The sequence below is a fragment of the Quercus suber genome, unplaced genomic scaffold (genome assembly GCF_002906115.3).
Source record: "Quercus suber isolate HL8 unplaced genomic scaffold, Cork oak 2.0 scaffold_845, whole genome shotgun sequence".
Lineage (NCBI taxonomy): Eukaryota > Viridiplantae > Streptophyta > Magnoliopsida > Fagales > Fagaceae > Quercus > Quercus suber.
Genome location: NW_027070275.1, coordinates 151898 through 166418, shown reverse-complemented (window position 1 = coordinate 166418; position 14521 = coordinate 151898). Strand labels below are relative to the sequence as shown.

The 14521-nt window shown below is 33.3% G+C and overlaps 1 protein-coding gene, 3 non-coding genes and 2 pseudogenes across 4 annotated transcripts; 1 reads left to right on the top strand and 5 right to left on the bottom strand.

Moving 5' to 3' along the window:
- Nucleotides 1-3218: 3218 nt before the first annotated feature.
- LOC112010382 (uncharacterized) lies at nt 3219-6837 on the bottom strand. Its single transcript, XM_024042722.2, has 6 exons — nt 6708-6837; nt 5163-5227; nt 5006-5024; nt 4088-4165; nt 3896-4000; nt 3219-3632 (listed from the first exon to the last, which is right to left on the bottom strand). The coding sequence occupies exons 2-6, from the start codon at nt 5165-5167 to the stop codon at nt 3516-3518; spliced, it is 324 nt and encodes a 107-aa protein (XP_023898490.1). The 5' UTR covers nt 5168-5227; nt 6708-6837; the 3' UTR covers nt 3219-3515.
- LOC112010395 (small nucleolar RNA Z159/U59) lies at nt 5633-5716 on the bottom strand. Its single transcript, XR_002882744.1, has one exon. It is a non-coding gene; the product is annotated as a small nucleolar RNA Z159/U59 (small nucleolar RNA).
- On the bottom strand, nt 6174-6257 carry LOC112010393 (small nucleolar RNA Z159/U59). The gene has a single exon (XR_002882742.1). It is a non-coding gene; the product is annotated as a small nucleolar RNA Z159/U59 (small nucleolar RNA).
- LOC112010381 (sodium/hydrogen exchanger 1-like) lies at nt 6497-9513 on the top strand (annotated as a pseudogene).
- On the bottom strand, nt 6511-6601 carry LOC112010394 (small nucleolar RNA Z159/U59). Its single transcript, XR_002882743.1, has one exon. It is a non-coding gene; the product is annotated as a small nucleolar RNA Z159/U59 (small nucleolar RNA).
- Nucleotides 9514-12495: 2982 nt separating the features above from the next.
- LOC112010956 (root phototropism protein 3-like) lies at nt 12496-14292 on the bottom strand (annotated as a pseudogene).
- Nucleotides 14293-14521: the final 229 nt, after the last annotated feature.

Genomic DNA, 14521 nt, shown 5'->3' with positions numbered 1-14521 from the left:
AAGAAAAAATATGAAATTACATGTTTTTCATACTTTGGATATGGATTTAAAGATCAAAGCTAGTGCTGTGATAAACAACCAAGAGCATGTGAAGAACACATGAAAACATTCAAGCATACCAAACATATTCAAGGAATTTAAATAATCAAATAGCAAGCTCTAATCCTGAATAACATAACATAATATAAAAGCAAGTTTATGGAATCCACACAGTGGAGAATGAGGCTTTTTATGGTGGTCCTAAAGAAAGAGGGAGAGCTCACTCAATACCTTGAGACTAAAGAAGATCAAAATTTGACAAGATTTCCTCACTTAAGATTGTAGGAAATGATGAAATGAAAAACTAGGGAGAGAGAGAAGAGAAGAGAAGAGAGAGAGAAGCAAGGCTCACTAATATCTTGAGTCTTTTAAGACCAAGATATAACAAGACTAACTCTATTTTTTACTAAACTCAAGAGTGGGAGAAGATAGGATGTTTCCATGGTGTCTTGGCATGAGAAATGAGGAGAGTTTATATAGTTATGGTGGCGGATCTAGAATGAGATTACATTTAATGACAGTGACAAGAGATGAGAAGATATCATAAATGTAGTCCAACTTCAAAGTTAGGAAAGCCACATTAATTTCAGATGTTAGTGAGAGTGGGTGAGCGAGTAAAATAATTAAAAGTTCAATTTTTCTCGTAGCTCTCCATAACAGCCTCAAAAGCCAACTTTGAAAAATTTGTATCACTCATTTCTGAAAAGAACTACCTTATTCTTGTGCTTAAATTGAGTCCCGAATGTCTAGTTCTAAAAACAAAATTAACCTCACTAAAAATTCAAAGTAGTTTGAGATGTCATTTCTTGGGAAATAGTTCTAGCACAATTAACATTAATATAAGCCTCAAATTAATAGATCCTAATTACCTCAATTTTAGAATCAATAAGCTCCAAATCATTACCTAATTATCTTAATTAAAAAGATAATTGCACCAATTACTCATAGATAATTATGTTTGACCATCTAATAAGTGCCAACCTAACCAAAACCAGCACAATTAAGAATTGGCGATCTAGAAGAGCAAGTATAGAGTCTGTATGAGATAGTTCAAGAAAGTAACCTCCTCTACTCATCAATAGAATTGGCGATCGCATTCACCGCACAACCTATATGAAGACATTGACTGTTCTCAAAAAAAAAAAAAAATATATATATATATATTATATATATACAGGAACCTAGGCAACGTGGGAGGCATAGGTCTAAAGACTAGTTCAGTTAAAGCTTAAGCTCAAATTCAAGGGAAGAGCAATCAATAGGAGTGAGGGAGGATTAAGGCCCCATTTATCCTCAAGTGAAAGACAAAAATCAAAAACAAAGGTATTTAAGACGACCAAAGGTAGAACCCTCTCCACCTTGGAGAACCAAGGAAAGCATCCAGAGAGTGTAGGGGGCCCAAAATGTGATCTACAAAGTGTCATACACTCGTACCAGATTTCCTCTATTTTTTTTTTTTTTTCTTCTTTTTTGATAAGGACTCATACCAAATTTCATATTCCCAAAAATGGACGAGATTTCAATCGAGTTAGGTTTAGGAATGGCAACGGGTCGGGTTCGGGGCAGGTTTCTTTATGCCCGAACCCGTCCCGCAGGCCTACCCCGTTACTCGAACTCGCCCCGTTTAATAAACGAGTTTTTTTAAAACCCACAAACCTACCTCGTCGAGACCCCACGGGCCCTATCCCGTCATGCACAACCCAAAATCACAAATACAAACACCAATTAGTCCAATCCTAACACAAACGCAAACACACAAATCACAAACACTAAATTTTCAATTTTAGGATTTTTCCTTTCAAAATCACAAACACAAACACAAACTCAGAAATCCAAATCAAAATCAACAAAAGAAACCAAAACCCAAAATCAAGCGATAACAACAACCCAAGAAACAGAGAGATAAAAACACACAAAATACATAAACTTATACCCCAAAAAAAGAAAGAAAAAAGAACACACACACAGACACAGATAAAATCAGAGTAAGAAAACGCAAGAAACCAAAAATTCTCAAAAACCCATTTGAGAAACAATAAAACCACAACAAATCCATTTCATCATTCACCAAGAAAGCCCTAAAACAAAGCAGGAATTTGATACAAATCATGGTAGTGATGGACGAAATTAATGTAGGTGTAACAAAGTGACTTCTCACGACAGAGACGAACAGAGACAATGATGAGGGTTGCAGGCTGAGAGAGTGAGAGTGAGGGCGGGCATGGATCAATGGGTCGATGAGAGTGAGGGTGGGCATAGGCGTGGGTCGGCGAGAGTGGCAGGGAGGGCATGAGACTTGAGGGGGCAGCAGCTGAATGAGAAGTGAGAATTGAGAGTTAAGAATGAGATTGATTAGGTTTTGGAAGTCAGTGATATATATATATATATACATATAATTAGGACATTTTTGTAATTTTATTGTATTCGAATCAAGTTCAGTTATTTCGAAGCAAGCATGCCTAAGACCTAAACCCGACCCAACCCCCATACGGGTTGGATTATTAAAACCCAAACCCAAACCACCCCTAATGTTTCACGGGTCAGGTAAAACCCACCCCATTTGGTTTCATGCGTATCTAACAAGTACTTAGTTTGTCATGTCATATAATCTCATTAATGATTTTTATGTAGAGAAGATCCAACAATAAAATTGACTAAATTCTATTAAACTGTGGTCTTGGCCTTACAGGTTATATGCTAGTGTACCATCATAATCCTACTCTTGATAAACTGTGGTCTTGACCTTAACAAGTTATATATGCTAGTGTATATGCCATGAGCTGCATTTGCTGCGTGCACCTGCAGCCGTGCATGAATTTTATCATTGGGCTAGTTGATTATTTGCAAAAGAGCAAGGCTGGAGTGAGATGCCCAAGTGCAGGCTTGCTAATTCTGATTTAAGAAAAAACATGTTTGGGCCATTATTGATAAAATCTTTACTCAGGACAGAATCATCAAATCATACAATCCTAGATTTGTTAAACAATCCATATTCCACTAAGATATACAATAAAAAAAATTGAGAGTTCACAATATGACAATTCTAGAACTGGAAACAAAAGGCACAACCAAAGAGTAAAACTGAGACATTAATCTTTCAAAGATTAATAGTTTTACGGTAAACTTTTTTCTTTTTTTTTTTTTTCATTTCTTAATATGTATGTCATCATCATTTGAAATTTAAAAGAAACCTCACTGTTAATAATGACAATGACAAAATAATCCAGTCACAAATCATCAAATTTACAAATCAGTACCAAACAAAACGATGGTAAAGCTCATGTAAGGGGTAATAGCCTAATGGGATAAATCTTCTTCCCTTGTTTCACCAAGGCAGATGCCGCATCTTTAACTAACTAGGGTCGAGGCCTCATTGTTTGAAGATGGAGGGGGCATTTAAACCAAATTAGTTGCGGGTTAGATATAACAAGGTTGAATACACGTTACATGATTAACTCCAACAGTACAGATATACCTCACTTAGGATTTCTAAGAACAATGATTACAGAGTCTCCACGAAGAAACATCTTACTAATGAATCTGTCCTTGTTAACTGGATGGGCTTTTTTCTTTCCTTTCCCAGTTTTTGGTACCTAATATGGGGGAACACAAATAGTCAGTGGTAAATATGGAATCAACAAAGTTGTAAAAAAAATTATAGACAAGGCTGAAGCCCGATTTCTATTAAGATATAGGTGCCAGCACATTAGGTTCCCCAGTGAAATTATCCATAGAAATTATGGCAAAGTTCGATCAATACAATCAAGTGCTTGAATTTAAATAGGGAACCTAAAGTTCTACACCAATGTTTTGCCCTTTCTATTAAGGGGGAAATGTTTTTCAATGAAAATCTTACCTCAGTCCACATTTCCCTGACATTTTCAAGAACCATGTTGCAGTGCCGATCAAATGCTCTGACACGACCCAACAGCTTTTTGTTATTCCGACAATTAATAAGGACCTGTTAGGTGAGAACTCAATTTAACACCTACTCAATATACAAACCTGTAATGAGCAAAAAGGGACCATGTGATGAGAAGGACATTACCTGTGTGTTGTTTTTAACACTCATCATCAGCACAGAAAGTGGTCCAGTGTTAAATTCTTCTTCCTCATTCTTGACAACCTGCAAAAATCATTTTTGACAAACATGTAAGAAAACGATATTCAAGGTTTCTAAAAGAAATGACAGAGGGTATTGGATGGAGCTCAGTTAAAGACACACCAATAATGGCAAAAACTTTAAGGCCAATCTTAGAAGCAATAAAAAACAAATAGGTATCTATTATTTAGCTCGATGGGGACATTTCAAACATTCATTAAACATTATGATTACAAAATAAGTACTCAACAATTGGAGAAAAATTTTACTCACTGTAAATAAAATAAAAGGCTTACATAGCTCTATTGGATGTGTTAAGTATTCATTAAATTTGTAAACGCTAAAATAAGATTATACAATGCAACAACCAAAAGTTGAAAGTTTGTTTTGATAAGTAACAAAAAGTTAAAAATTTTGTTTTGACAAGTAACCAAAAGCCATATTGCCATAACTTGCTTCAGTCAAATACAGTAGTAAAATTCTTGTAATAGGAATACATATTGAGTCTTGAAAAGATGTCTTGCAAAAAATTTCAGGCTCTATGTAAAATGCTGGCCTCGTAATATAAATTACAAAATCATGAAACAGAACGTATTTTCAACTTTACTCAAATTCATATCATGTTTCACCATTCCATACATAATTAAAGAACCAACATAAGGAAAACTTTAAATCATGGATTATTGATGATTCTCTGATGGATACTAGCAAAATAGGGAAAAAGGAGCCATAGTATTCAAAAAGGTAAATGAATAACGCAATATGCAAAGTAAAGATGAAAACCTATTAAAAAAAACTTGTAAAGAATTAAAGATGCACTCAAAAACCATTAAATCATTTAGCTCAAAATTCAAAATAACTTACATCTTCCTCCATTAGCTTGCTGGAAAGAGAACAGGGAAAAAGGAAAAAAAAAATCAGTCAGTAATTAAACAAATAAAATATACATTGTAAAACAATTGACATAATAAAACAAAATAAAAAAAAAAATAAAAAAAAAAGAGTTAAAGAAATAAAATACCTCATCGTGGAAAAGAAATGGAGCTTTTTGAGATTTTCTTAAAACAAGTACCGATGATAAACCTCCTGGAAAGAAATATACCCAACAAAAAATTGATTAGACAGAGTAACAAGTATAACAAAGAACAAAGTATCTACAAAAAGAAATTTTAAAAGAAAATATATAATGTCAAAATAAAAATGTACATCTCAAATCCTTGATTGGAAATGCAAGCTATGTTACATGAACAATTTGATCTATTGGTCAAAAAAAAAAATTGATCTAGAAAAGAACCCAACAATGAAACATAGAACATATTCAACAGTTCATGGACATCCTAAGGGTCCACAACCATTCAAATAGCATATGACTGAACAGATAAAACCTAGTAGGAAAAGGGTGAAATAAATTTCTAAAAAGAGAAAAGTTCAGAAAGTAAAAAAATCACCACATAAAACAAACAAGAAATGCATCAAAAGATCTTCTAAGCATACTCTTCAGTTCAGGTCTCCAAATATTTTCAGCATTAACAAACTCAGGAGAACGAAAGTTTTATTGTACACATCATTAGAGGCTAACGAAGATCTCTAATGTCCACAAAAATAATAAGAAAGTTTAAAAACATCAAAGCCCAAAAACAATTGATTCATTTTCTGGACATAGAAACTTTTTGTCCTAATGAAAAACAACCGCAATGTTCTGTTTGTTTCAACATTAACAAATTCTCAAGAATGAACCATTTCCCAAAAAGCATTTTCTAGAAAACTATCCCCATTTCCTATGTTTTGTAGCAACCTTAAAATGAGTAAGAAAACTTCCATTTTAGTTCCCATATTTAGTTTGGCAGGAAAATTTTAGTGTTCCATGGTTTTAAAACATCACACATTGGAGAACACCATCAAACAATCACACTTTAATCAAGTAGGACTAGTAAAACTATGCACATATGTACAATAATCAAGTAAAAAACATGAAACACTAGCTCAAACTAAAGAAAGAATGCGTGTGTGTGTGTGTGTGTGTTAATATTAAGCCTCTTCAGTTCAGGTCTCCAAATTTTTTCCGCATATAAAATCTCGGAAGAACGAAAGTAATTGTTTATTCATCATCAGAGGCAATATCAACATTTTTAAGTCTAATATTGACTAAATCTCAAAGAAGGGTTAATACAACCAAAACTTAGAAACAAACTTAAAGAACATTCCCAATGTGCAAGGGTAAGGCCAAACACTTTCACTTCCCTTCGTTTCCTCAACAAACAAACAGAACAAAATCAAATAAATACAAAATAAATCAAACTGGAAAACAAAGAAACTGATTACCAAAATAGATGAAAAAAAAATGGAAAAACAAGTATGACCCAGAAAATGTCCCCTCAGTTCAGGTCTCCATAAATATTCCTCATGGATTTTCTTTTTCAGAAGAACGAAAGTTTTTCAACTTAGATCATCATCAGAGACATAATAAACAAACCCACATAAAACATATATATTAAAGATTAACTAAAATACAAACAAAACCCAAGATCTGAAACTACAAAAGAAAGAGAACAAAGAGGGAGTTTACCTGAATAGTTTTAGGGTTTAGGAAGATCTGAGTAGTGTAGTGAAAGGGATGAAAGCGTTTTTATAGGGCGGAACTGCAAAAACCCTAGCCCCATTCTGCTGAGAGTTTATACTAAGAATTGTATGTGGGGGGCTTGAACCCCGATTGGGAAGCCCAACAATATTGGCCCAAAGTATTTTGGAATATGGGGGGGTTGCTATGGTGGGCCTCTCTGTTTTTTTTTTTTTTTTTTAATAAACATACTAGAACTTTCATTAAATTAAAGCACAAGATAGTGAAATATTTCATAGAAAAGAGCTTGTTCAAGAAAACAAGAATTCCCTTTAATCTAAGCTAAATAGTCATAAAGTGGGATTTTGACAATATTCTTTTGTGGCATTGTCATGTCTCACTACACTTGGCATAATGTTATGGAAAGCTCACGAGTTACATCAACCGCCCCCCCCCCTCCCCGCCCCAGTCCCGCCCCATCAGAAAAAAAAAAAGAGGTGATGGACAGAAAATTTGTTCAAATTGTAGTATTAGTAGAATCTAAGAATTTACTCAATAGGCCCTTTAGGAACTTAGAAAGGGTGTCTTAATCAATAAATGCTAATAAAACTCTTAGCATAAAATAAGTATTTGACACGAAAAGAGCGCAATTTGTAACTTTAGATTGAAATGCTGGCAAGCAAGGGATGCAAAAGTCATGATTTTTTTCTTTCACAGTTAAGCTTCTCTCAAGCTGGATCCTCAATCAATATTCTTATGTAAAAAAATATCTCTCAGTCAGCAATAATTATTGGTGGATTTTAAGAATACAAATGAAGATTAAGCTCCAATGACCTATTCTAATCTTCAAAATTGTTGATCTCAGGCATGCATTTGCAACAATATCATTCATTGCAGAGACTTTTATATTCCTATATGTTGGCATGGATGCCTTAGACATTGATAAATGGAAAAGCAGCAAAGCAAGGTAAGTTTACTACTTCCTATTTCACATTTCAGAGCTCATTGTTAACTGACAGCTAGTATATTGTTTCAGATAATATGAAACAACAATTACCAAATTCAGATATTAAATGTCATGTCATGCATGTTGCTATAATAATGGTCACAATAAATTCATCATAACTTGTAGCTGTTGTAACTATTATCTCTAAAAAAAATTAAAAAATTAAAAAGGAGAAGAAAAGAAAAAGAAAAGGTCATATGTAGTGTAGAAGGCTCCTGCTTCTAAGGGGTCTAGGCTAGGTGGTACTGACCATGCTCTCTAATATCCTAGATAGAAAATCATTGCCCCAAGCCCTCAACTGAACAAAAAATGGTTGTTAGACAAATGCTATATATAATAGTGCAACACATAAGAATATGCTGTTTTTATTTTTGTTTTGTTCTCACCAAAGTAAAATCACAATTACCACATTCAGAAGACAAGTGATATATTTCATTTTCCCTATCTTTTCCTATGGATATGATACCATTTAATTGGTTTCATGCTATTTGTTTCAGCCTAGGAACTTCCATTACTGTGAGTTCAACATTATTTGCATTAGTGTTGGTTGGAAGAGCGGAATTTGTGTTCCTTATCGCCAATATTACAAATTGCATAAAGAAAAGACCAAGAACGAAAATTGAGCTACAGAAACATGTGATAATTTTAGACATCTTCAGCACTTAGCTATTGCCATTGATTCTAGCTCAAGCTTTGCTAACCATCTGAAATCTCAATTTCTAATATGGTGGGCAGGCCTTCTGAGAGGTGTAGTATCTATCGCCTTGTCTTATAACTAGGTAAATAGACAAAATCTCAAGTCAATTTCAAATTGTCAATTGAAAATGTTGATTCTTGAGCAGTTATTAATTTCTACAATCTCCAATTGCAGTTTGCAAATTCTAACAAGACGTTAACAGAAGATAGTGCACTAATGATCACCTCAACTATAATTGTTGTTTTGTTTAGTACCGTGGTATGTTAATTAGCTTCTTGATCTTTAATTTTCATTGCTATAAGGTCCATTATAGTTAAAGTGTTGTCATTGCACTATGCACCCAACCCATGAGCCCTTCCTTTCATGTTGTAGGAACCCAAAAAATGATGTCATTAAACCAAAAATAACATAAATACTGCAAGATATTAAAATAATTGGTTGATTATACACACTCAAGTATAAAAAGAAAAAAGAGAAAATTCTTTGAAAGGTCTGCTTTAGTTAAACATAACAATACTTCTTCTCATCAAATCTATTTTCACACTTCTCTTTTCTTTTTCTTTTTCTTTTTCTCTTTTCTTTTTTTATTTTTTATTTTTTTTATTCTTCATATTTTAATCAAAACAAAGCTTTAATTACTTCTAATTTTTACATAATGATGTCCAGCCTCTAGTTTATTTCTGGCCTATATATAGAAGAAGATAATCATTAATAAGACTCATACGAGCTTTTAGGTTTTAATACAAATGCACATTTAGGCTGCACATTATCGTACTAGTTATTGAACTCATAACACTCTTGAACATCATTATGTGTTCTTCTTTTCTTTATTCTCCAAACAGGTGTTTAGTTCCATAACAAAGCCCCTTATTGAAGCAGTGCTGTTACAGAATGCAAAACTAGTACATTCAAAAGCAACTGACATACCAAGTCTAGATGACTTACAAATATTATTCCTTGAAAATGGTGATCCAAGTGATCAAGGTGGTAGCAATGAACCTGCCTACCGGAAGGGTAGCTTAAGCTTGCTAATAAGTAACCCCACTTCAACTATTCACTATTTTTGGAGAAAGTTTGATGACAAGTTCATAAGACCAGTATTTGGCAGATGAGGTTTTGTCCCATTTGTTCGTAGTTCTCCAACTGGCGCAGCAGATCCTCAAACTTCTTAATACTATTTTCTGGTGCAATAAACTTGTAATGGAGCTGCAAGATTTCATTTTTTTTTTTTTTAATAATGCAGAAAAAGGAAAGCATTCACAAAATTAATTGTATCATAGCAAGTAAATTATTTATCGACTTCAGCGACAACATTTGGAGCATATCTATATGTTGATTTTTATTTGTCAGCATTATAAGCATGAATTTGTAATTTTTAAATTCTAGTGAATTGAGCAATGCAAATTTAGTTTTTTTTTTTGGAAAGTTTATTGCTTATCTACTTTGAAATGACATTGCAATTGTTACAAAAATTCCTTAATTAAACTTAAAATCGAACCTAGTTATTCGTCCAAAACAATACAAATGGAACCATTGCCATCAAGCATGACCTAATCAATAAAATTTCAATATAAGCTCAAGTAACCCTAAAGGGTTGACTTGGTGGTTCCTAAGGCCGTATGATATTCATGAAATTATGGCTTTGAAACCCCTAGCCAACATCTTGAGGCAACTCCATGGGTTCTACCTTGTAATAAGCTGGTTTTTGTGCAATAAGGGAATCACACACACTCAAGAGAATAGATTAGGTGCTCGATGAACTCTAGAAATGATATTTCTTACTCTAACTTCTTTTAATACAGATTTGAAAACCTGGTTTTAAGCAAAAAATGGAACTTGTTTTGGAGGCAGAATAATTTTGTGGATAAGTTCAATAAGTACCACAAATTTGTGCGGACTAATCCAAAATGTATAATTTGGCAGTAAATGCCAAATTGTACATCTGTGATGAAAACTAAAGGACTCATCAAATAAGGAAACTCTTCTCTTGCTTCTTCCAAATCATAACAAGCTGGTTGCTCCATCATTGTTGCATTAGGATAAAAAGATCTTTTCTTTCTTAGGCTCTAATCAATAAAAGGTGTTGGTTTGGGCCAAAATGACTATTTCTTGACAAATTTAGAGGATAAGTTTCATGAGTGTCAACATCATAAATTGATATTTCTAAAGGAATCCATGCCTCTAGAGCTCTATGACTATCCTTATTCATCTTACCTAAAATGTATACTTCAAACTCCTTGAAAGTGAAATCTTGAGGCTATCCCACAAACATGATTTGTTGTAAGTCTAGTCCTAAATAGCCAAGAGTTACTACTTTCTGACGAACCACTACAAACTTCCTTACCATTGGTGCTACCACTATCTTCTCCTATGCCACTTCTAAGTTCCAACCCTCAACATTTTCTTCGTCGTGGAAATGAAATAGAATTGAAGCAGAAGAAAGAAAGGGTGTAGAAGGAATTGAAAAAATCTTTCTTTATATTGGGAGAGTGAGTCATATCAATTTTTTTCAATACAATGCATTTCTGTTATCTATGCTTTATCATTTTTCTTAATATGGTTCAAGTCCTATGAGGCAAATCTATCTTGCTAATAGTGCACATGAAACTGGCTGAGTTCATGTATAAGTGCTAATACAATGATCAAGTTCAGTTAGAAACTATGAAGCACTGTCTAAGGCAGAAAATATTACCAAAATTCTGGTCAATATTTTAGGATGCTTCTAATATATTCTCCAACAAGAAACAAGGTTGTCTCAAATGGGTGACCATGCAGTGAAAAGTTGAACTTTTACAATGAAAAATACTAAGAAGATACAAATATACAATTTCAAATTCCTAAAAACATAATAAGGCACGCTTCAATTTCAAGATAGTAGGTTCAGAGATCCAACCAGAATTGTTTCTTACTAAGCAGAGTTTTCCCCTCTAATTGGTCCATATCTTCACTTGTCTTTGTAGCTTTAGCTTACGCATTTATAATTCATTGAGTTGCACCTTCATTGTGTCAACTACTTGCAATATCTCTCTTTCTGAAAAATCATCCATCCATTTTTGAAACCTTTAGATACTCTAATAATTGTCTGAGTGTTTGCTCCTTAGGAATTTGATCCAAAAGCTCTCATTGACCTTGTCACGTTTACTTGCTCTAAGAGGATGAAATGTGTTGTTTTCAAGGGCAGCCGGTAGTTCCTCATCATGTTCTCTTATGTTTCTTGTGATAATCTATGGTATTCCAGTGCTTTTACATCCACTTATTCTTGCTTCTTTTATCAACCTAAGGTGTACCCGCATAAATGGTCTTAAAAGAATGGTCAATTGGAACTTAATTTAAGTGCTTCTATGACTGATTAAGATGTGAGTCTACAAGTTTTTGAAGTCCATCAATAAAATGCTATATAATTCAACAACACTGGTTGTCCAGGGTTAAAGTTTTAATTTTAAGAGATTTTATAGCCCATTGAAGATTGAAATATCCAATAAAATACCCAAAAGAAAAGTTGTACTTCTTTTAAATAAAGTAAATCTATATTTTATGATTGTAGGTCTTAGAAACTTAATTTTCAAACAATGTAATCATCACTAATAATTGTCTAAGTCTTTGTTCCTTAGGAATTTGATCCAAAAGCTCTCATTGATCTTGTCACGTTTACTTGCTCTAAGAGGATGAAACGTGTTGTGATTTTCAAGGGCAGTCAGTAGTTCCTCATCATGTTCTCTTACGTTTCTTGTGATAATCTACAGTATTCCAGTGCTTTTACATCTACTTATCCTTGCTTCTTTTATCAACCTAGGGTGTACCTGCATAAATGGTCTCAAAAGAATGGTCAATTGGAACTTAATTTAAGTGCTTCTATGACTGATTACGATGTGAGTCTACAAGTTTTTGAAGTCCATCAATAAAATGCTATATAATTCAACAACACTGGTTGTCCAGGGTTAAGGTTTTAATTTTAAGAGATTTTATAGTCCATTGAAGATTGAAATATCCAATAAAATACCCAAAAGAAAAGTTGTACTTCTTTTAAATAAAGTAAATCTCTATTTTATGATTGTAGGTCTTAGAAACTCAATTTTCAAACAATGTAATCATCACTAAGAATGAAAAAATTTCCATACAATGGGATACATGTCAATGGTTCTGTAGAGGTTGTCATCACATTACTGAGCATCTGTTGGCAATGTTTCTGCAAGCGACTGAAAACTTTTTGCACTAAGTTCTCATCCCTTGCAACCAGGGTAAGATAAAAATCTATCAATCTTCCAACGGAAAATATTTTTGGTGCAGGTTTGCTTGAAACAGAAGTAGCATAAGATTCTATCACACTAATAACAATGCCCACATCATCATTATTATTATTGTCTTCATAATTCTTTACCCAGAGATCTGGAACATGACACTGCACCAACATTGAAGCAATTCTTCTAACATATATAATTCAGAATTTATTTTTATGGTTAAGCCAACGTCGAGAAGGTGTAGCAGAAACTGCAGGAAACTGGATTTTCTCCATAGGGAGCACAATAAGTAAGCATTCAGTTGTAACTCTTTGTAAGTGATGATTTAGATGTTTGGAAGCCAAATTGTGAAATCCAAAAGTATTTTGGGAAAGCCATTTTGTAGTCCAAAGGACCATGCATGATCCTGCAAGCTCTGATCTCATCCCTTTTACTTTTGATAGTTTGAATCTCTATGAAAAAAGTATCTACTTGAAGGAATGAAAAATCTTCAAACCACCAATTATCACATCTTTTTGTTTTGTTTTGTTTTTTAAGTTTTGAGTTCTCAACATTATTTGCAAGAACATACAAGCATTGTACATTGTCATTTCCAAAACTAAGTGCCCTTGGATGGGTGAAGGCCTTCCAAGCAATGGCTTCTGACAATCTTTTCACAAGTTGTAACTTTTTGGTTGCAACTTTTTGGCACAAGCAAAAATGGGTTCACTGCTTCTGAAAATTTAAAAATTTCCCTCCCACGATGTAAGTATTAAGAAGCTTATAAAAGCATCTGTTTTGGATATTAGATTTCCTTTTCCAAGATTGTCACTCTTTTTTCTAAAGAATGAGCAGAAAATATAATGGAGCAACATTGGCTGTTGTAAACCATCCATCCATAAAAAAATTTAACTACTAATTCAAAAGATTTTGATCCACCTGGAAGATTGTTTGGTTGGATAGTGGGGCTAGTGTCTCTCTGGCCAATACTTTGCAATACTAGTCTATTCAAATGTACACTTCTTGTAACCATATGGAGCTGACATAACAAAAAATTATTTAGTTAAAATTTAACGAATTTGAACTTGTTATCATGAATGTTTATAAAAATATTATTTTCAGTATATTAGTAAAATATTAAGCAGTTTGAATATCTTGAATATTAAATTGATAATAACTCATAGCTGAGTCCATTTTAATTGGGATTAAAGCTTAGTTAAGTTGTGTTAAAATATTAAGGGTAATCAAGATGTAAGAATTAAGGTTTTCAAAAATTTTATTATTTAGACTAGCTGATAAATTTCAAGGATTTTCGAATACAACAACATAGCATGGTTTCAAATCCAATAAGAAAGGAGAATGAATTCATTTGGCTGCTATGTTTTTCTTCATTGGATTGAATATTAGACATCATATGGATGCAAATTATCTGGATGAGTCAATATTTTTAATGAAGATTCTAAGGGTTTGATGTCAGCTTTACATTTGTTAGACGCAGAAAGATTGATTCATCTTTTATTAAGAACAGAGTAATTGACTGCACCTTGTGCAAATAAAAGCTTGAATAGCCAACTTTTATGATATGATCGCTTGCAACTTTTGTCTAGACAACCCTGAAAAGAATAAGTGGGAGTTGTTTCCATAAAAAGATCATATGTATGTAATCACCAACATTCCTTATGAATGTATGCATAGAGAGGAGGGTGTCTTGAAAGAGGGGGGGGGGGGGCAGTGGTTATTATTTTCCTCCAACAAAGGATCATAATAGATATCATGCCCTGAGAATAAAATGGTCCACATAATAGTCCAAATACCTTTTTTTTTAAATGAGGAAAAAAAAGGTCCCAATATCTAGCATCTTATAGTATGTGTGCTTGATTACCAACTTTGAAAGTTCAATATG